This window comes from Myotis daubentonii, chromosome 8, assembly GCF_963259705.1.
Source record: "Myotis daubentonii chromosome 8, mMyoDau2.1, whole genome shotgun sequence".
In the NCBI taxonomy this organism is placed as follows: Eukaryota; Metazoa; Chordata; class Mammalia; order Chiroptera; family Vespertilionidae; genus Myotis; species Myotis daubentonii.
In genome coordinates, this window is record NC_081847.1 from 63,439,178 (window position 1) to 63,461,142 (window position 21,965).

The 21,965-nt window shown below is 41.2% G+C and overlaps 1 protein-coding gene across 1 annotated transcript in view; it reads left to right on the forward strand.

The window, feature by feature from the left end:
• RAB31 (RAB31, member RAS oncogene family) overlaps positions 1-21,965 on the forward strand; it is a 118,026-nt gene that overhangs the window by 69,479 nt on the left and 26,582 nt on the right. Inside the window, exons 4-5 of the mRNA XM_059706638.1 lie at positions 11,058-11,129; positions 13,290-13,396. Coding sequence (XP_059562621.1) covers positions 11,058-11,129; positions 13,290-13,396 — 179 coding nt within the window. The remainder of the gene's footprint in view (positions 1-11,057; positions 11,130-13,289; positions 13,397-21,965) is intronic.

Below are 21,965 nucleotides of genomic sequence, written 5' to 3' on the forward strand. Positions count from 1 at the left end.
TAGTAAGTCCTTTGGAAAACACTCGAAACATTTCTGCACGTGGCCAGTGAGATGGGAAAGCTGGGAGTAGAGGAAAGGGAATGGGAAGTGTGAGACAGGAACAGTGGGGAGGAAAATCTCAACCCTGAGTTGATCTTAGAAAGCAAGGATGAGCTTCTGCCTGATAGTAGACCCAGCCCCCTTCCCCTTCTGCACGGACACCTCCCCTCTATCTTCCTCAGGGACAGGCAGTTCTAGGAGGGAAGGTGACTGTTAGAGTCTTCACAAGTTCGCCACGATGTTTTGCTGGTGTGCATTTTAGTCTGGGATGCCCTACGCAGCTTCTAATTGTGAGACACTGTCTGGCCTTTGGGTTGAAGCCAATTTCCGTTCTGCTGACTCTCGGAGTACCCTTGGCAAAGATTACAGCATCCGAGCTGGAGATGGGCATTGGGGGGTGAGGTAGGGTTGCATTTATTAAGCATCTAAGAAGAACTTTACCTGGTTGTGTTTCCTGTTCTCCCCTCCTCTCCCTATTCTTTCTTTTATACAGTTAATTTCCTAAATCTGGTTAAAATGCAGGCACAGGACACTATGAGGCCTATGAATCTCATTCTTGACAAGGAAATCAGGCACCTGGACTTCATGTAATTACCAAAAGGACATGCTCCTGAGGTGCTCAAGGACACGTCTGAACAGGGACAGCTGGAGTGTCCTCAGAGCACAGACATTGCTGTTTGGAGAGTTGTATCCAGAGCAGCCTCTTTGAAGGCAGCCTGACTTCATCCTCACTCCAAGAAAACATTCACTTTTTGAGGCCAGTGATCTTGTCTTCTTCCCCTTTTCTGTTTGTTTCCTGTGGCTGCTGTAACAGATGACCACAGATACTAAATATACATTTAGTATATTCCTTCTCTCACAGTTCTGAAGGTCAGAAGTCCAAAATGAGTCTTATGGCCAATATAAACTACAGTCAGGGCTGTGTTCCTTTCTGGAGGCCCCGGGAAGAATCAGTATCCTTGCCTCTTTCAGAGAGGCTGCCTGTTTTCCTTGGTTAGTGGCCCCTTCCTCCATCTTCAGCAGCACAGCATCTTCAAATCTCTCTGACTCTCTTGCCTCCCTTTTCCACTAGTAAGGACGGTTGGGTTGACATTGGGCCCATTAGGACAATCTCCCCATCTCAGGATCAGTTGGTTAGCAACCTGAACTCCAACCTTAATCCCCCTTTGCCATGGACCATAATATATTCACAGATGCAAAGGATTAGGACATGGACATCTTTAGAGGATATCATTCTGCCTACCAACTCATATCTCCCCATTGCTAAGAACAGTATCTGTCATGTATCTAGTGTTCAGTAGATACTTGTCAAATAAATGAGTAAATTCAGCATAAGCTAAATCTTCATTTCATCATTTTAAGCAATGTTTTATTTCAGAGAAGCAACTGAGGGGTGGACAAAGCATGGGGTGTGTTGTTAGAATTCCTGTGTTCAAGGTCTAGTTCTACCATAGAAGAGCTGGGTGTCTGTGGGCAATTTACTTAACCATTGTGAGCCCATTCCCTCATCTATAAAATGAGAATAGCCCTATCGTCTACCTGTCTTGACAGGGTTATTGATTCATCACGTGTTCAGTCATTAAATATGAGTCCCTGCTGTGGCCCAGATAGGGGGTCAGGGATGGGTTCTCAGAGGAGGTGGCAGTTGAGAAAAGGCGTGATGAAATGAAGGAGTGAGCCTTGTGGATGTTGAGGGGAGCAGGGTCCAGGTTGGGGGAAGGTATGTGGGGAGGCCTTGAGGCGCCATGTGGCTGCTTGTGTCGGAGCAGAGAGGAGGCCAGGGGCTGGAGGCAAACAGGAGAGGGGCCTAGTGTTTAAGTGTCTAGGGCGGTGATGGTGAACCTTTTGAGCTCGGCGTGTCAGCATTTTGAAAAACCCTAACTTAACTCTGGTGTCACATATAGAAATTTTTTGATATTTGCAACCATAGTAAAACAAATATTTATATTTTTGATATTTATTTTATATATTTAAATGCCATTTAACAAAGAAAAATCAACCAAAAAAATGAGTTCGCCTGTCACCTCTGACACAAGTGTCATAGGTTCGCCATCACTGCCCTAGGGGATGAGAAAATGGACATGCATCATGCATCATATTATGCTCTCTTCTTGTGTATTTGTTTGAAAATTTCCATAATAAAATGTTGAAAATAGATTTAATGGTCTATGTAAATCAAGCATGTCAAACTCAAAGGCTAACACGGGCCAAATAAACAAGGTTTAAGTTTATGTGGGCCACAAAAGAACAAAAGCTTCAATTTTCACAGAAAGGTAGGTTTATTCTGATAGAGACATGATGAATACAAAGGGCTGAAATAAGTGAGTAATTGTTAACATAAAATAATTGAACATTTTAATAAAAATTTATGTTTTTCTTGAACATTAACTTACCAGACACTGAATAACTGCACAAATTAATAAGCGTAACGCAAATAAACCTATTTTTCTTGTTCTCCAAAAGCAAAATATTTCCTGTTGCGCATACCAAAAAAGTCAGTCCAAGACTAATGACGTGGCAATTGACTGCTAAAATATTCGCTGCTAGTATTAGTAGAGAGAAATGGTGCGCCTGTGCGTAAGGAAATGAATGCAACACGATTATAGTAATCAGTCATTAGCAAACGTAGTTTGTTATTAATAATTATGTATAACAGGATAGTGTAAAAATTAAGTTATGAAATTTTTATTAAAATGTTTCTTACATACCGTTATATTGGCTGGGCCACAAAAATATTCATTGTGGGCCGCATGTGGCCCACGGGCCACGAGTTTGACATGCTTGATGTAAATAAATGTCATAAAGTCAGCTGTTAAATCAGGGTTCCTCTGGCTATTGTATAGCTAGTATGGAGGCCACTGCAATATCTAAATGTTCTGATGGAAGCTTCTGGATGGCACTCAAGGCAAGATGGCCTGGGCTGGGGAAAAGAGGGAGGAGTGGCTGAGGAGTGCTGCCTCAGGCCCTGCCATGGCGGCTCTCAGACCCTGGGTCTGTCCTGTTCAGGCATGTTCCCTGGTGATGTTTGCCTGTTTGGGTGTGATCCTGGTGATGTTTGCCTGTTGTCCCATTCTTCAGGGAGACTTATCTCAAAGTTGGACATTTACATGGAACGGGAGGGCTAAGGATGAGAGACTAAATCAACCTGAGCAGAGAAGAGAGAGGGAGAGACATGACCAGCCTGAATGGCATTTCCTCCAACTGCATAAACCGGTGGCTGTGGGGTGGGACGGGCCATAGTTCTGGACTTTTAGGAGATTCCATTTGCTCCTCAACACAGGGATTAGCACTGAGGTTCCCTGCAGTTGGGTATTCATGAAAGAATGAATTTCAATAGCATTTCAGAACTTTGATTCTGTTTTATGCATTATTCTAGGCATCAAAATATGCCAGTTCATTACCTTGTCTTTTAAAAGACACTAATCCATACCCTCCCTACAACACCTTTTTAATGGAAAAATGTTTGGACTTGTGATGGATCATTTTCTCCTACAGAAAATTTGCACAGCACCTTGTCCATAGAAGTCAAATGCATGTCAGGTCACCTCTAAGCCCCACCCCCTCCTGGTACTTAGCTTCATCCCTTTGATTCCTGAATGCTGAGGAAGCTCTTTGATGTTAATTGGCACATTAAAAGAAACAAGTAGCTGAAACCGGTTTGGCTCAGTGGATAGAGCCTGCGGACTGAAGGGTCCCAGGTTCGATTCCGGTCAAGGGCATGTACCTTGGTTGCGGGCACATTCCCAGTGGGAGATGTGCAGGAGGCAGCTGATCGATGTTTATAACTCTCTATCTCTCTCCCTTCCTCTCTGTAAAAAAATCAGTAAAGTATATTAAAAAAAAAAAAAGAAACAAGTAAAACGAAAGGGGAAAAAGTCCCCTTCTCATTGCAAAAGTACCATATCCTTTTAAAATTTTTTAAAAGATCAGAAATATTAAAATAAATGGTGGTCTGCCTATGTGGAATTATTCAGAAATAACCACTGTTAATAATTCAGTATGCTGTAATCTCCCAGCCCCTTTTCTGTTCAACTTTATAAACTTTTGGGCTTTAGGACATTTGCGTAAGCATATGAAACAGACCCTCTGCTTTTCTGTGGAGAGAGAGGGTCTGTGTGAAAGTCAGGGATGTTCTTCTGAATGGCACAGAGAGAACATTCAGTAATGGTTTTTCCATTCAACTTTTGCCAGCTGAGAATGTTGGGAATGTCAGGAATTTTCCTCTACCACTTCCCTCCTTGTTTGAATCCTAATGGCCCTCAGGATGTTTTGGCTTCTGCCCTTGACAGTTCATGGCCCCAGTGTTCTGTGGGAGGGTGAACATTTCTGACTGTGCACTGGCACCTGAGATAGACCAGCACCGGCTCTCAGGATGCTTTGAAGCGACTCCCCAGGGACAGAGCGTTCTCTGAAAATCATAGTATAGAACCAATCCCTGCAAGCTCCTGGACCCGATGCCTGAGACTTGGGGCCTGGATAATCCTCATCTGGGGAGGCCCACCCCAGCTGGAGCCTGTCCTTGTTTGGAAACTTCGTGTATTTTCCACCACTGCTCATTCTTGACATGCCGAGTTTTGCTGCTGTGGAATTTATGATGCCACAAACCTGCATTTAAGGAATTTTGCCTGAAGCAGACTGGGTGGTCTGAGGGATTAGGACATTTCTTGGAATAATACTTTCCACTGTGTGCTGAGTACACCCACACACACACACACACACACACACACACAGTGTGGGATAGGCAGAAGGGAGGTTTGTGTTGCAGGTAAGGCCTCTGTAAAATCAAGAGTCCAGCAAGGGAGGGAGATTCTTTCTATCCAGAGCCTGCCTCACCTTGGCCGCGAGTGTTGTCATGGAGCTGGAAGAACCTTCGCTATCACCACCGACCCTATCCTTACCTTTTCCTCCATTTTATAGAATATGAAAAAGTGTAAAGCCAGCCACTGTCTCCGGATTCCGCCTTGAGTCTAGATCTTCATACTACGCCCTATGGCCGGTTCTGAGCACACTGGTTCCCTAGATGTTAATATGTACTACTTCAAAAATAAATGAGAAATCCTGAGTTCAAACAAAATAAATGGTTTTTTTACTATAAACATTTTTCAGAGTCTCTAAGGTACTAATAATATCTTGTAGGCCTCCAGGGAACATTGTTATATGTGGTGTTCCTCAAACTTATTTGGCTAAGAAAGCTTTTTTTTTTTTCCAGAAAGCACCTCAAGGATACAGGGTTCTGCAGAAGACCTTCGGAAAATACCAAACTAGGCCATCTTTCCTCCTGTGCCATTTCATGCTCTTCAGAAACCTGAGTTTAATTGCTCTGCCTAATAGTCCATTATATTGCTAAGCCAAATTTATGTTTTCAGTTCCTGATTTTTAGGCATTGAGGGTGGTTCCAATTTTTCAGCATTATTGATCATTCTAGAATGAGTTCTGGTTACTTTGTGATCATCTCTGATTATTCCCTTAAGTAGTGGAATTGTTGAATCAAAGTGTATGAACGTTTTCAATGCTTTCAAAATACACTGGCCAGTTGCTTCTACCAGTTGATGAAAGCGGGGACAGGGTTATTAGCATCCATCTGTCAAAGCTGAGGACCTAAGGAGCTTGAAGGCCATTCCCTTCTCTCTTATCCTGTGGACCAGGGATAGAGAACCTTTTTTCTGCCAAGGGCCATTTGGATATTTATAACATCATCCTCGGGCCATACAAAATAATCAACTTAAAAATTAGCCTGCCATATTTGATTGAACATTTAATTAACTCACCCGTAATGCCTTGGCAGGGCCAGACCAAATGATTTCTCAGGCCATTCTCCACCCCTGCTGTAGACAGTCAACAATGAAAAAACAAGCATTTCCCCTGGCTGGTGTGGCTCAATTGGTTGAGCATCATCCTATGCACCGAAAGTGCTGGGGGCCAACCCCAGCAGGTCCAGGGGACCCCAAAGGCGTAGACGGAGTCGGCGAAGAAGGAAGGACACGGAGACAGCGTTCAGTTGATCAGCAGCCTAGCCAGGATCTCTAGCCCGGATCTCCAGCCAAGTTCTGGTCTGGATCTCCAGAGAGGTTCTGCTTCGGATCTCCAGCCAGGTTCTGTGGCCATGTTCCCTCGCTAGGTTCTCCAGCCAGGTTCTGTCTGAGATCTCCAGCCAGGTTCGGTCACCAGGTTCTAGTCAGGTTCTCTTGCCATATTTCTGTAGTCAGGTTCAGTCCAGGATCTTTTGCCATGTTCTCTCGCTAGGCTCCATCTCCAGGCTCTGAGGCCAGCCTCTGTCCAGGATCTCCTGCCATGCTCTCTCCAGCGAAGCTCCTCCGTCTCCAGAGAACGCTCCCGTAGGTTCCGTGCCTAGGCTCTGTCTCTCTTGGTTCTGTCTTCTAAGCTCTGTGTTCTAAGTTCTGTCTCTTTCTGTCTTGTTACAACTGTATTTATACCAGTTGATTCAATCCTATCAATCTCTATTACAAAGGTTAGGGCGTTTCTTATCTCCATTCCAGGGAGTAAAGATTATGTAGCTTAAGCATGATTGTTCATATAGTTAAAGTGATTAATTACCCGCCTGGCACTTAGTTGAGGGGTTTTATTCCCTCCCTAACTTCAGGGGAAAATCCCTACCTGGGGATTCAACCTTTCTCAGAGGTGACCTTGGTTAAAACACATAGTGCCAAGAAGGTGAGCAAACATATTAAGAAAAGTATGCCATATATGCCAGGTCCCTTGAAACAGCAAGCATGGACCGGCTCCCGGCACGAAAAGTCACTGGTTCAGTTCCTGGTCAGGACACATACCCAGGTTGCAGGTTCCATCCTAGGTCAGGGTGTGTGCGAGAGGCAACCAATTGATGTTTCTCACATCCATGTTTCTCTCTCCCTCCCCCCTTTTCTCTCTCTCTAAAATGAATAAAAACATATTTTTAAAAAAACAACAACAAGCATTCACACATACTAAGAACACAAACAGCCATTTCTTTGGAGGGGACAAATTGGCTTTTCACAATTTCCTGTGTTTGTTCTAAGAGTTCTAAGAGTTATCTGAACATTTTAATTTGGTATTATAGATACTCTGATAGTTAGAGAAGAAAGAATTTTGAATTGGCATCTGTTTTGCTAATTTTCAAATAACCTTTCAAGGTGAGATTTAAAAAAATTTTATCAACTTCCCCTGATTGTGAACTTTGTTTCTAGAAGAAATCTTTTATGGGAGTGCTTTGTCAGTCTTCTGACCCCGTGGAAATTGAATCATGTCACGAGTATTGAGGCTGATTGTGGTGCTTTTGTTTTATATTCGTATGAGGAAAAGTATGTATGTTGTAGGCTGGAAGTGATTTATCCTATTGTCCTCCACAAGTATTATCCTTTGGTCAATGCATTATTGGGTTTTAGAACTGAGATGCAAACTTGAAGTCATTAAAACTCCCAAGTCCCCGGCAATAAAGTCGTGTAAGTGGCTTCACCAACAGATTTATTTCAAAATGATTCCATTTGGAGGAAGGAAAGAACAAGTAATGCATTATATACAAAGACCTATTCAATAATTCATGAGACCAGCACACCAGTGACCATTTTAGATTCAGTTCATGGTCTTACAGCTGAAAATGAACTCTGTCTTAGAAGATAGCCACGGTTTGTCCCTCTCTGTGTTTGCGCCCACATGTACCTTGATTTTTGAGATACACATTTTGTACTGATTCTCCTATTTGGTGTGTTTAAATGGACCGGTCTTATATGGAGGCTACTTTGAAAAAAATGAACATTTTATATGATCGCGCTACAAGGACACTTTTATATGCATTCCCTACCCTTAGCAAAGCAGGACTGTTTCAAAAATACATTGTGGTATTTTTCTTCGTTTGGGCAGAAATTTTTATTATGTTTTCTACATGTGGAGTGAATTGCCAAAGGATGGATTAAAATAGTTTTATTGATGCCTAATATTATAACAAACACAGCGTTGGGCAGTCATTGACTATGGAAAGGCACACGTGGAAATGGCGTGCTGTCCTCTGGTGAGTCCTGGCAAGAGGCCCAGGCCCTTCAGCTGGGAACTCCTGAGTTCATCCTGAGCTCCATCCAGCCCACAACCACAGAGGCACCAGCTTCTTTTTAAGGTGGTGCCGTGCATGAGGGCGTGGAGTAGGGCAAGAGTTGCCTGCTTCTGTCCACTCTGTGAGAGCCGCACTAGCAGTAAAAGGGGAACAATGAAAGGGAAACCTGCGGGCTGATCTTGGCAAGTACTTATTCCAGGATAAGTATTGGGTGATAAATAAAAATGAATGAGTGATACTTCTGTTGTTTGCTGGAAAAGCTTCAGGATCCATTCTTGCTTCCTTCCCTCCCTGTGCCCTCTCCTACTCCCCAATAAAAATGGCTACTTTTTTAAGAAGTTAAAAACCATTTTATTTAAAAATCATTGTAAAAATGTATACTATTCAGATTCTTGTAAGGAAATGTACAAATCACTAAGAAATCCCACTGTTAACATTTTGAGAAGCATTTCATACCTGTACACACACACACCTACACACCTTTTACTTAAATTATATTATGCGGCATATGCTGCTTTCAGTCTGTTTTTTTCATTTAACAGTATGTCAGAGACACCTTTTCCCAGAAATAAAAATCCTCCTCATCATTTTAATTGTTGTGGAATATTCCCTTACATACATATGCCATTGGTGCATTCTCTATGATTAATCTAGGTTGGTTTCATAATATTTGCTCCCATGTGTAACCGAGATTATATCTTTGTGTGTATGAAGATAACTCTAGTATATGTTCCTACAAGTGGAAATACTGGTTTAACCAGTATGCACATTTAAACTTTTGATATATATTACCAACAGTGGCTTTGAAAGAAGGTGTTTCTTTTTAAAAAATAAAATTCATATATATTTTAGGTATACAACATGATGATTTGATGTATGTATACATAGTAAAATGATTACTATTGTCAGTGTAATTAACATATCTTCTTACCTTTTTTTACTTGTGAAAGCATCTGAAATCTAGCTTTTTGGCAAATTTCCAGATTTAGCATACTATTATTAACCCCTAGAGGCTCAGTGCATGAAATTCATGCACTCGGTGTGGGGGCGGGGGGCTCAGCCTGGCCTACACCCTCTCGCAGTCTGAGAGCCCTCGGGGGATGTCCGACTGACGGCTTAGGCCTACTCCCCATGGAGAGTGGGCCTAAGTTGGCAGTCAGACATCCTTAGCACTGCCGCAGAGGCAGGTAAGGCTACTGCTACCACCGTTGCACTCGCCAGCCATGAGCCTGGCTTCTGGCTGAGCGGTGTTCCCCCTGTGGGAGCTCACTGACCACCAGGAGGCAGCTCCTGCGTTGAGCATCTGCCCCCTGGTGGTCAGTGTGTATCATGGCGACTGGTCATTCTGCCGTTTGGTCGATTTGCATATTAGCCTTTTATTATATAGGATAGCCATGGTGCTGTACATTACATCTCTAGAACTTATTCATCTAACATAATGACAACTTTGTCCCTTTGACCAACATCTTCCATCCTCCCAGCCACCCTAAACTCCTTGTAGCCACTGTTCTACTCTCCGCTTCTATATATTTAACTTTTTTAGATTTCATATATAAGTGAGATCATGCAGTTTTTTTCTTTCGGTGTCTAGCTTATTTCATGTAGCATGATGTACTCCAGGCTCATCCATATTGTTGAAAATGGCAGGCACTCTTTCTTTTATAAGGCTGGATAATATTCCATTGTATATACATATATCTCACATTTTCTTATCCATTCATTCGTTGATGAACACTTAGGTTGTTTCCATGTCTTATCCATTGTGATTAATACTGCAGTGAAGATGGGAGTGCAGATATCTCTTTGAGGCACTGATTTCATTTCTCTTGATTGTGTATATACCCCAAAGGGATCCTATGGTAATTCTACTTGTAATTTTTTGAGGAACCTTCATACTGTTTTCCATAATGGCTGTACCAATTTACATTCCCACTAACAATTTATAAGGGTTCCCTTTTCTCCACATCCTCACTAACATTTGTTAGCTTTCAGGGTTTTTGTTTAATAGCCATCCTCATAGATGTGAGGTGATATCTCATTGTGGCTTTGAATTGCATTTCCCTGATGTTCAATGATATTGAGCATCTTCTTATAAGAAAGTCTTAAAATAGATTCCCATGTAGTTTAGTGCCTCCCTTACCAATTCCGTACTGACTGGATATGATAAATCTTTTGAATATTTAATAAATTAATAAATGCCTCATTATTGCTTTTATTTTATTTTAGTATAATTGGACATGGTTTAAAATATTCATTGGCAATTTATATCTCTTCTTCTGTGACCTATCTACCTATCACCTTTGTCCATTTTTTTTTGTTGTTGAGCTGAATTATCTTTTTCTTATTGACTTTCAAAACCCCTCCAAAATATATTCAAAGATACATTCTTCAACTATACATAAAATCTATATGTATCCTGCTTGGGGATAAATGATTCTAGTGACCGATGAGACTTGCTTTGTTCCCATTCTGGAATGGAGCTCATCGCTCTCACCATTTGTCATGTGGTGGAGGGATGCAGCCATCCAAGACCCGAGGGCGGTTGCCGAGGTGCCCTTGCTGCAGTGTTCCTCATTAATGGCTCAGTGAGGGTCTTGTGACCTGTACAGTCTCCTCTCTTCCTCTTTTTGGGAAACATCTTTTACTTACTGCTGTGTAATTCTAATAAGATTGCCCTGGGTCAGCCATATCAAATAAGTGATGAGCAGCAGAGAAAAGACAATTCATAGGATATTAATATTTAAAAGAAAATTTATTTTTGGCCTTTGCCCAAGAGTGAATTTCATGGTCTGTAAACCTTAAGCGTATATGTGTAGTCAAGGAGAAATATTTATATCTGATATGAACCCTGGGAAAATTCTAGGGGGGATTCAGGGATCTTCTAGGGGTGCTGTAGGGTAAAGTTTTACATTTAATTTGGGGTTGCATAAAATGCATTCACTTTGGCCTAAAACTATTTATTGTTCCTAAACAGTTCCATTCCTTGGCTCCCATGTACTATCGTGGATCCGCTGCAGCTGTCATAGTGTATGATATTACCAAACAGGTAAGCATGTCACCTTTAGAATTTAGATGTCACTTATGGTGATTCTATCTCTTAGAAAGACCAAAGAAGAGATTTCACTGCTTAAATCTTGACAGTAGCCTGGAATGAGATTTCATAATGTGGTTGTCAGGGATAATGAACACTAGATATTGAGTTTATATCACCTGTATGTAAGGAAGATTCCAGGTTTATCTGCTAACTTAGATAAACAACAGTGAACATTCATATTTATTTATTTATTTATTTACTTCAGAGAGGAAGGGAGAGGGAGAGAGATAGAAACATCAATGATAAGAGAGAATTATCGATTGGCTGCTTCCTGTATACCCTCTACTGGGGATCGAGCCTGCAACCCAGGCATGTGCCCTTGGCTGGAATCAAACCTGGACCCTTCAGTCCGCAGGCCGATGCTCTATCCACTGAGCCAAACCGGCTAGGGCGAACATTCATTTTTAAAATTTGACTGTTTGCCTATAGAGGCAGGGTCATGCCTGCTAGTACTATTGTCTAGAATATCAGCTTTTTAGGAAAAGGAAATTTATTTTTAAGTTCTGCATGCTTTATAATTATAAAAGACTTATCTTCTATTAATGCTCCAATCACACTACATAAAATGCCAAGGAGAGTGTTTATGTATGGATAGTGTGTTTGTGTACATATAAGTATATTTTTAGTGATCACATTGAGGATCCAGGATATCAACCACTGACTGCAGTGGTTTGCTGACATTTTTTCCCCACTCCTGGAGCGCTGACTCAGTGCACAGGACTGCTAGTTTAATGAGTCATCACAGTTACCATCCAGGAGTTCCTGACCACTTTTACCTAAACGTGGTATCTGCCTTGGCTTGTTTCCTGGAGGACAGTTGTGAGTAAAGGACAGAAAGGAAAACAGACTCTAAAGCAGTGGTTCTCAACCTTCCTAATGCCGCGACCCTTTAATACAGTTCCTCATGTTGTGGTGACCCCCGATTTCATTGTTACAAATTGAACATTATTAAAGCATAGTGATTAATCACAAAAACAATATGTAATTATATATGTGTTTTCCAATGGTCTTAGGCGACCCCTGTGAAAGGGTCATTCGACCCCCAAAGGGGTCACGACCCACAGGTTGAGAACTGCTGCTCTAAAGTGTGTGTGTGTGTGTGTGTGAGAGAGAGAGAGAGAGAGAGAGAGAGAGAGAGAGAGATTCCTTTTTCTTTCCTGAGGTAAGCATGAACATTGTCTTAGTCCTATGATTTAGTCCTTTTTCATGGTAAGTCAAGGCTATACTTTTTTTAAAAAATTTTATTGATTAAGTTATTACATATGTGTCCTTATCCCCACGTTACCCCCTATCCCCCCCACTCATGCCCTCACCCCCCGTTGTCCGTGTCCATTGGTTAGGCCTATATGCTTGCATATAAGTCCTTTGGTTGGTTCCCCCCACCCCACCTTCCCTCCGAGGCCCGACGGTCTGATCGATGCCTCTCCGTCTCTGGATCTGTCCTTGTTCATCAGTTTATGTTGTTCATTATATTCCACAAATGAGTGGCTTATTTCACTTTTAATGGAGCTATTATTACTTTTTAAATTAAACTTATTGGGGTGATATTAGTTAATAAAATTATATAGGTTTCAAGTGTACAACTCTATGATACATCATGTGTAATTGCACTGTATTTACCACTCAAAGTCAAATCTTCCGTCACCATATTTTGACCCCCTTTACCCTTTACTACTCCTCACCCCTCTTCCCTCTGGTAACCACCATACTATTGTCCATGTTTATGAAGGTTTTTTTTTTCTTGTTTGCTTTCAGTTTTATTTTTTATTTGTATTTTTTGCAGAAATATTTTTATTAAATTTACTGGGGTGACATTGGTTAAGATTATATAGCTTAACTTTATCCAGTTTTAGAAAAGGAAACCTTTTATAGGCTATTTAAGTATAATTTAGCTAATATTAGAATGTGTATTAAGATAGGAGTAGTTTGTTGATCTAGGTAAGCCTCCTGAAAATATTTTTCTCCATTAATTGTGTTGAGTTTGTATTTCTACTTGGTTGAAATACTGTATATAGAATTATACAGGATTATGTGCATAGCGTTATGTTAGGAACACATAACTCTAGTATGTTGATGGGTCTTTCCAATGCTTGATTTATCCTTTGAATTTAGGACTCATTCCATACCTTGAAGAAATGGGTGAAAGAACTAAAAGAACATGGTCCAGAAAACATTGTCATGGCTATCGCTGGAAACAAATGTGATCTCTCAGATATTAGGTAAGATGCATTTAAACTTTTTTGTGTGTAGTTAAGTTCTTCCATCCCCAAATGTCTGTGTGTAAAAAGCTGTCATGCCTGTATTATCCTCATTGTAATAATTTAATCAACAGTCATTTTCTTGTGGTGGTCAAGGTGATATTAAGAGTAGAATTAAGGGAAAATAGGAGGGGAATGCAAATTTGATGGACCACACAATAATGAATATTAAAATAAAACCTCCTACACACAGCACAGTTACATCCCTGACACTAAATGTCTTTGGGCTACATGGTTTTATTGTTTTTACCTTTCATTATTATTGTTATTGTTACTACAATCACCATTTTAGTAACTTTCATATGGTAAGGAGAAGTTAGATTTTTTTTTTTAATTCTCACCTGAGGATATGATTTTATTGATTTTAGAGAGGAGGGGAGAGGGAGAGAGGGAGAGAGAAACATCAGTGTCAAAGAGAAACATTGATTGGTTGCCTCTCATAAGCACCCCAACTGGGGACCGAACCTGAAACCTGATTAGAAATTAGAAATTGAACCCATAACCTTTTGGTGTATGGGATGATGTTCTAACCAACTGAGCTACATCAGCCACAGTGAGAGATTCTTAACATTTTCCACGCATCCCTGTTTGTTTTATTTCTATACTTAAGTTAAAGATGTAGTAAAGTCTGTAATATCACTGTTTTGTTCTAAGATCTGAATGTGACCCATCCTATATGAACATTTTGGCTTGTTCCAGAAGCACTGGGTTGTTGAATTCTTATACCTGGAGAGATGTTTGTAGACACACAGTCCACATGGGCTAGAGATTTGATGATAACTCTATCTAGCCTGATAAGCTACTTATTTCTTATTCAATAAAAATTTTATGAAAGAAAAATAGAGAATTTTGGTTGTCTCCATTCCTCTGGTTAATTTAATTCTCAGCAATCCCAGTAGTTGATTTTTATACAGCCAATGGCATCATGCTCCAGGTTTTGCTAATCCAAATATGATTAAACCAAAGTTAAATAACAGTGAAAAAAGATCTTGCAAAAGCTCTTAACATGGCTTTCAACAAATTGCTCTGTTTCTTTGGGTTTTCAAAAGCTTTATATCACATTGCATTGGGTTGGTTTATAATAACAGCCATCAACACCAATTAATCATTTGTTTTTCTGGGGGCTGGACCAACCTTTAAACTCCCCAGACTTAGTTCAGATCCCTACCTTCTTTACTGTAATCCTAAAATAGTTTACTTGTATTCCCAGTATAACTTTTGTCATTAGAAGGGTGGGTAGAGATGGCCTTTTCTGAGAGAAGGCGCTATCATCTGACACCATTGAACTGCAGTAAAGGTGTGACTTTTAAGTGAATTAAGCCTTGTATATTGTGGGAGAGCTGACAGACTAGAATCTACGCAGAAAATGATTTAAACTTGAATGGGATTATTTGGTTACATGGAACCAAAACCCAATTGAAATTAATTTCAGGGGGAAAAAAAGGAATTTATTGGAAGGCACTGGTACTACATGGTAAAAAACAGAGCTGCCTTTAGCTCTGGTATGCCATATATTCCAACTTTAGTTTCTGGCACTCTGTTTCTAGTCATTTCTATGGAAGGATTTCCCCCATCATGACAAGGCATTTGTGGTCAAGGGAGGGGACTTGAGTAATACAAAATTATTTTTCCCGAATAACTTTAAGAATGGGAGGGTGACTAGTTTGGAAGACGGGAAGTTTCTAGTAAAGTACAGCCTGGGCAGACAAACATGTCTGTGACATGTTGGCTTGGCTACTGGCACCTAAAGACACTATTTCTGAGGGTGAAATAGCACTGTATAGGGTACTCCTCAGCAAGCATTCTGCTTTGTGCTAGCCAATTCCCACATGTACAGTTTCCATAATGCATGATTCACCCATCTCACCTCCAGCCACAGATTCACTCACAGCCCCTCCATGCCCAATGGGAGACAATGCAAGACCACCTCCCAGCTATACATCCAGTGGAGACATCATGGGCCACTGTCACACGAGTCCTAGTTCTCTGGCTAATATAATACCCTTTCTCTTCTAGTTTGGCCTCAGTGAGGTCTGAATGTGGCTTCTAAGACCCCGCAGTTGCAGTTTAAAGTGTGGAATATGTATCTTTTCTTATACTCAAAGTTATTTTAGATCTGCCTGTTATTGAATCATGCAGAAAGAAATGATTCCCTTTGCAATTCTCCTTCCAACCTCTGGTTAAGTCAACAAGAAAAACTAGTTTAATGCTAGTAAATTAAAAAAATTTAAACATTTAAATGTTAATATTTTTATTAAGATAATTTATAAGCCATAAAATGCACCTGTTTGAAGTATATAGGTCAATCAGTGTTAGCATATTTATAGAGTTATGCAGTCGTTATGACATCTAATTTTAGAACATTTCTATCATCCAACAAAGAAACATCATGCTCATTTATAGTTCCTTCCAATTTTGTATTATTTTCTCTTGTGCGTGATCTAATCTCATGCTGTTTTGTACAGTAACATGCTGTACAGGCTTATGCCTAGGAGCAGTGGAATATGCCACATATCCTAGGTGTGTCGTAGGCTGTACCATCTAGACTTGTGTAAATGCTCTCTGTGATGTTCGCACAATTTCTCAGAACATATCCCTGTGGTGAAGCAGTGTGTGGCGGTAGTTGTCTGCAAAAGGCCCTCCACCTTAGACTGCTTCCTCTGTCTCTCTGTCTCTGTCTCTTGCTCTCTTAAAGGGAGAATAGGAAGTATGAAAATCAGTGTGAAAAACTTATTATCCTCAAGCTCACATGGAGCATTCTCCAGGATAGACCAAATATTAAGCCATATCAGAAACTTCAATAAATTTAAAACAATTTAAAATCATACAAAGTATATTTTCAGATTACAAGGGAGTTATATTAGAAACCATCAACAAACATGTGAGGATGTGAAAAACTGGATCACTCACAAATTGTGTAAAATGGTGCAGCCACTTTAGAAAATAGTGCGGCAGTTTTTAAAAATTTATCTTTATTGTTGAAAGTATTACAGTTGTCCCCCCTTTCCCCGTACGGACCCCCTTCACCCAGCAATTTAAAAAACCCTAAATATGCAATTACCATACGTCCCAGCAGTTGCACTGTTGGGCATTTATCCCACAGAAATGAAAACTTTGATTTATACAAACCTGCACATGAATATTCATAGAAGCTTTATTTGTAATTGTCCCAAACTAGAATCAGCCCAGATGTCCTTCAAAGGTGAATGGCTTAAACAAACTGTGGTGTATCCATGCCATGGAATATTACTCAGCAATAAAGAGAAACAAACTAGTAGTACGTGCAACTTGGGTGAACCTTGAGGGGAATTATGCTGAGTGAACAAAGCCAGTTCCACAGGTTTCATAGTGTATGATTCCAGTTGTGTAATACTTTGAAACGGAAACATTTTAGAAATAGAGGACAAACTAGTGGCTGCCAGAGGTGATGGTAAGGGGCTGCGTAGGCAGGAGAGAGGGAGGAAAGTGGGCATGGATATTAAAGGACAACACAAGTTCTCCTTATCATATCGGAACTGTTCAGTATCTTCTCTGTGGTAGTGGACATGTGAACCGACACAGGTGATAAAATGGTGTAGAACTTGCCCTGCCAGTTTGGCTCAGTGGATAGAGTGTTGGCCTGCAGACTGAAAGGTCTCAGGTTCGATTCTGGTCAAGGGCACGTACCTTGGTTGCAGGTTCCCTGGCCCTGGTTGGGTGCATGCAGGATGCAACCAATCGATGTTTCTCTCTGTCTCTCCCTCTCCCTTCCACTCTCTAAAAATCAATCGAAAAATATTCCCTGGTGAGGATTAACAAAAAATAAAATATAGAAAATGGTGTAGAACTTTACACACACACACACACACACACACACACACACACGAGTACCAATAAAACTGGAGTAGTCATCCTGGCTGGGTGGCTCAGTTGGTTGGAGTGTTATTTCTTACACCAAAAGGTTGCAGATTCAATTTCCTATCAGGGCACATACCTGGGTTGCGGGTTTGATCCCTGGTGGGGTGCATACAAGAGACAACCAATCGATGTTTCTCTCTTTCTGTCTCTCTTTAAAAATTAAAAAAACAACAACATATCCTAAGGATTAAAATAAAAATAGTGGGGAAATATAAGTAATATAGAGTGAATCAATGGCGATATCCTGTTTGTGACATTATACTGTAGATTTGAAAAATGTTGCCATTTGGGGAACCTGGGCAAAGTGTACAAAGAATCTATTGGTATCATTTCATATAACTATGCTACATGGGAATCTCCAGTTACTTCAATAAAAATTTCAGTTAACAAAAAGCTGATTGAGGTAAAAATAATAACTAAATGTTAAAATGATACCGTATGTATAGATATATATATATTCTCAATATATGATTAATATACATTAATATGTATATTTTAACTAAATGTTAAAACAATGCCATATGTATAGATATATATGATCTCAATATATATGATTAAATAGAGTTTTTGGGCCAAATGATGAATTTATCCCCAGAACATACAAGGTACAAAAGGAAGGAAAATCAGATAACTATATTAAAAACTCCCATTTAGGAATGTGGGGAAGGGGAAGCCTGATGGATTGGTCCTTGCCCAGAGTATAAACCTTCTCCCACTAGATAAGCATAGTCTGGTGAGTGATAAGCATGGTCTGGTAAGCATAGTCTGAAGTGACCCATCGGCTTGTTGACACCTTTCATGGCAGTGGAATCGGATTCTTGGTCAGCCAATCTGGCTGCTCCAGATTCTGCCTGCTGGTACGACTTTTTCTGGGGAGTTAGCCAAAACTCGCACTCCAAACTTTATTTAGAACTTGACCTTCTTTTACTTTAATCCTAAAGCACTTTGCTCTCCTATAATTGTCAGACACCATATTTTATTTTCTGGAGGTTGGAGCGGGATAGTATCTAGGTTTGGTTGGGTATGTGAGTATGTGTGGGTTTGTGTGTGCATGTGTGTAGGATAGCCAGTCTCATCCAGCAGACTGTGGTCATGTAAACTTGTGCATCCTTATGAGGAGCTTTGTTTGCCTGTCGTATTTTGAGAGGGACTGGAATTTGAATGGAGTTAACTCCCTGGACTTGAGTCGGCCCACTGAGGTATCTGTGTGCAGAAGTGCCTCCAGAAGAGATGCCCATCATCGGGTTAGTGTGTTTCATATTCATGGCCCTACCTGAACGGCATTCAGAGGCATCTAGTCGGGGGCATTCAGGACTCCTGGTTTGGATTTTTTTTTAAGCTTCTGATCTTTGTGAGAGATTTTCCTGGGTATCTTGACGAATTCCAGACAAAATCTGTGCCAAGTTGTTGTGACATTGGAGTGATGTGTAGTCTCTTGAATCGGAGGTGAGGACGTAAACTGGATTGATGCTACTGTAGCTGAGCAGGCTGAACACAGTAGGTGCTCAGTGGATGTCACGTCCCTCCTTTTCCGTGATGCCTCTGCCTCCCCAGTGGAGATGGGCCTTGTAGAGAAGCTCTGGTAAGGGAGTGTGCCATTCCTAATGGGGCCTGGGAGACGGGGCTTCCCCCTTTTCCCTATCATCTGCTGATGCTGAAGTAGGGATTGCAAACTTGTGGACATTTTAGGGATGTACAGGGTTGAAAGACAGTAAGAGAACCTCGACTGAAGTGATTGTGCAGGACCTGAGGTAACAGCTGACTTGAAGAGCATGGACAGCTCAGACCGGAGAGCGAAAATGGTGTGATTTGCCTAAGTCAGATGGCAGGAGAAGCTGACATGAGTCTGTGGCGGGCCACCAAGCTTCTGAACAAGTAGTGCATGGCATGGCGCTGATTCCGGTGACTCCGAGGAGAGCACATTTGGCCTGGGATCTATATAGAAAAGAAATGTTGTTCAGAGAGAATCTAAGGAGCCCAGGAAGAAACTGCCCAGCCTTGTGTTGGGCCTGGTGGAAGAATTGGCGCAAAGAAGTCTTGAAAAGAAAAAAATGAAATAGGTCACCTTGATTTAGTAGTTTCAGAAGTTCCATGAACATAAAAAACATCATGGAGAGCACTTTTTAGAAATTCAAATTCCAGGATCCAGCTCCAGAGATTCTGATTCACTAGGCAGGGGTAGGTTGGGAACATATGCATTTTTAAAAGTGATTTATGCCCTGGCCAGTTTTGCTCAGTGGTAAGCGCATCGGCCCGCAAATCAAAGAGTCTCGGGTTCAATTCCCAGTCAAGGGTACATACCTCGGTTGCAGGTTCCCCAACCCCAGTAGGGGTGCATGCAGGAGGCAACCAGTCTATGTGTCTCTCACATCGATGTTTCTCTCTCATTCCCCCTCCTCCTTCCCTTCCACTCTCTAGAAACAAATGGAAAAATATCCTTGGGTGAGGATTTTTTTTTAAGTGATTTATAAGGGGTCCACGGGCCATACTTGGAAAAGCATTTGAGTTAGGTGAAAGGAATTTATGGTAGGAAAGAAGAAGGGAGTCCCAGAACCTAGCTAAGGATCTGTGCAGGTCTGACTTCAGGCCACATATGCCTGAGCTTCCCTCTCACCCTCAGACCTCATGGAGACTGGAAATAGTGGCTTATCATCATTCACAATCCAAAAGCAGTTATTTGATTTCCAAATTAGAAATTCTTCCTGATTTGCTGATCATTTGGACATTGGCCTTCCTCCAGTGGGTTCTGACTTAACCTGCTCTTCAGGCTCAATGGTGTCCTGTGGCTTTTCCTTGGAAATCCACCTCTTACTGGCATCCTTAGGGCTGTGAATGAATCAGTAAGGATGAGGGAGGGATCATATAGAAGTGCTGATGGGAGAAAAGCTCTCAGGCCTGATTGATTTTATCTTGCAAATGGTAGCAGTAGGAAGTTACCTAACAAAAGTGATAGCGGAAATTAGGGGTTTAGGAGTGAGGGAACCTTCTACTCAGAGGTGGTAGGTAATGACCTGGAGATAGGTCTTCTACCGTTGGCCCTCTTTGCCCAAGGTTCCTCCCATTGCCCATAAATACAACCCAGGAGGTCATCAAGGACTGCGTGTCCTCTCTCCTCTACGGAGAAACTCTCTAAGATCTTGTATCAACACTTCTGCTGTCTCTAAAGAAAGGATGAGAGATTGGTGGGGCTGCTGCTGGTGAGTCAAAATTTTTTCCTGGAGTAGAGGTTGTACTCCAAGAAAGGAGTATCTCAGGGTAGAGGTGAAACTGGTGTGGGACAAAAGGAAGGAAATTTGTTCTATCAGTTTTCAGTCATTCAATTAACAATAAATTTTTCTTAGTTCTTTTGTGTGTAGAAGGTACTATGGAAAGAACACGAAAAGAGAAGAAAGTACTTTCTTTTGAAATATTTGCTTCTGTTTGGGGAGCTGAGAGTAGTACCCATGGGAAGAAAATACAAGACTGTATTTAACAGATGCCGGATAGGACAAAGGAATTCAGGAAAGGGAAAGCTCGTAGTTATCTAGAGTGATTTTGAAAGGCTTGGAAAGGTTTGCTCTCGGATGATGGATAACATGAGTCACAAGATAAACTGTTAAGGATGAGTCCTGTAGGAGGAAATTCCAGGAAGGGAAGATAATGGGCAAAGGCATGGAGGTGGGAGGGAGTGTGACATGTGTTACGGGTGAGGGGGCATCAAGAGTATCTTCCTGATGGCTTGCCCTGGGGAATGGAGAAAAAGATAGCTAGATAGTAAGAAGATAGTTTATGAATGACTTAAATGTATGCAGAGTGGTTGTCCCGCCAGGGCATGTGCCTGGGTTGCAGGCTCCATCCCCAGTGTGGGGTGTGCAGGAGGTAGGTAGCTGAACGATGATTCTCTCTCATCATTGATGTTTCTAGCTCTCTTTCCCTCTCCCTTCTCTGAAATCAGTAAAAACATATTTTTTAAAAAAGTATGCAGAGTAGTTCGGGCTTGATGTGCTGGGCCAGGATGGCAAACACCTGATGTTCTTGCCCCCTCTTCCCTGTCTCTTAGACCCGTGAATTGTTGCTTGCATGCAACATACCCGAGAAATTGATCCTAATGACAGCTGTATTTTGTACATTTCATACTGTTCTATTTTATGAGTGTAATACAGTTTAACTGTCCATCTTACTGTTGATGGATATTTGAGTCACGGCATTGTCTTTTCCTGAGTCTGTTGTGGCCTCAGATTCCATCTTAACACAATGAATGCTCCATGTAGTCACCACCAGTTAAACAGAGGAAACCTATTTGCCAGCCTCCAGGTAGGCTGCAGGAGCATTCTGAATTCTTGAGCAAGTAAGGATTCATGCAATTTCCTGTGTTATCTAGAGCTAGAAACTCGGGTGAGAGCTGGGCTTGGCAGCCTAAGTTCTCCTTCTACAGCTTCCTGAAATACACACAAGCCAAGTGAGAAATCACCACACATCTGTTGTTTCAAATTTTGGGTAAAGTTAAGGTCTTTAGCTGACTAAAAATATATTTGGAAATAAATGTTTTTACTAAGAATGCATAAATTGCTTTCATTACTTAGATGTGACTCCAAAACTCATTCCAGTCCTAGTAGTGGGCCAAAAGTGGATATAGGAAGTCCTTTATACAAAT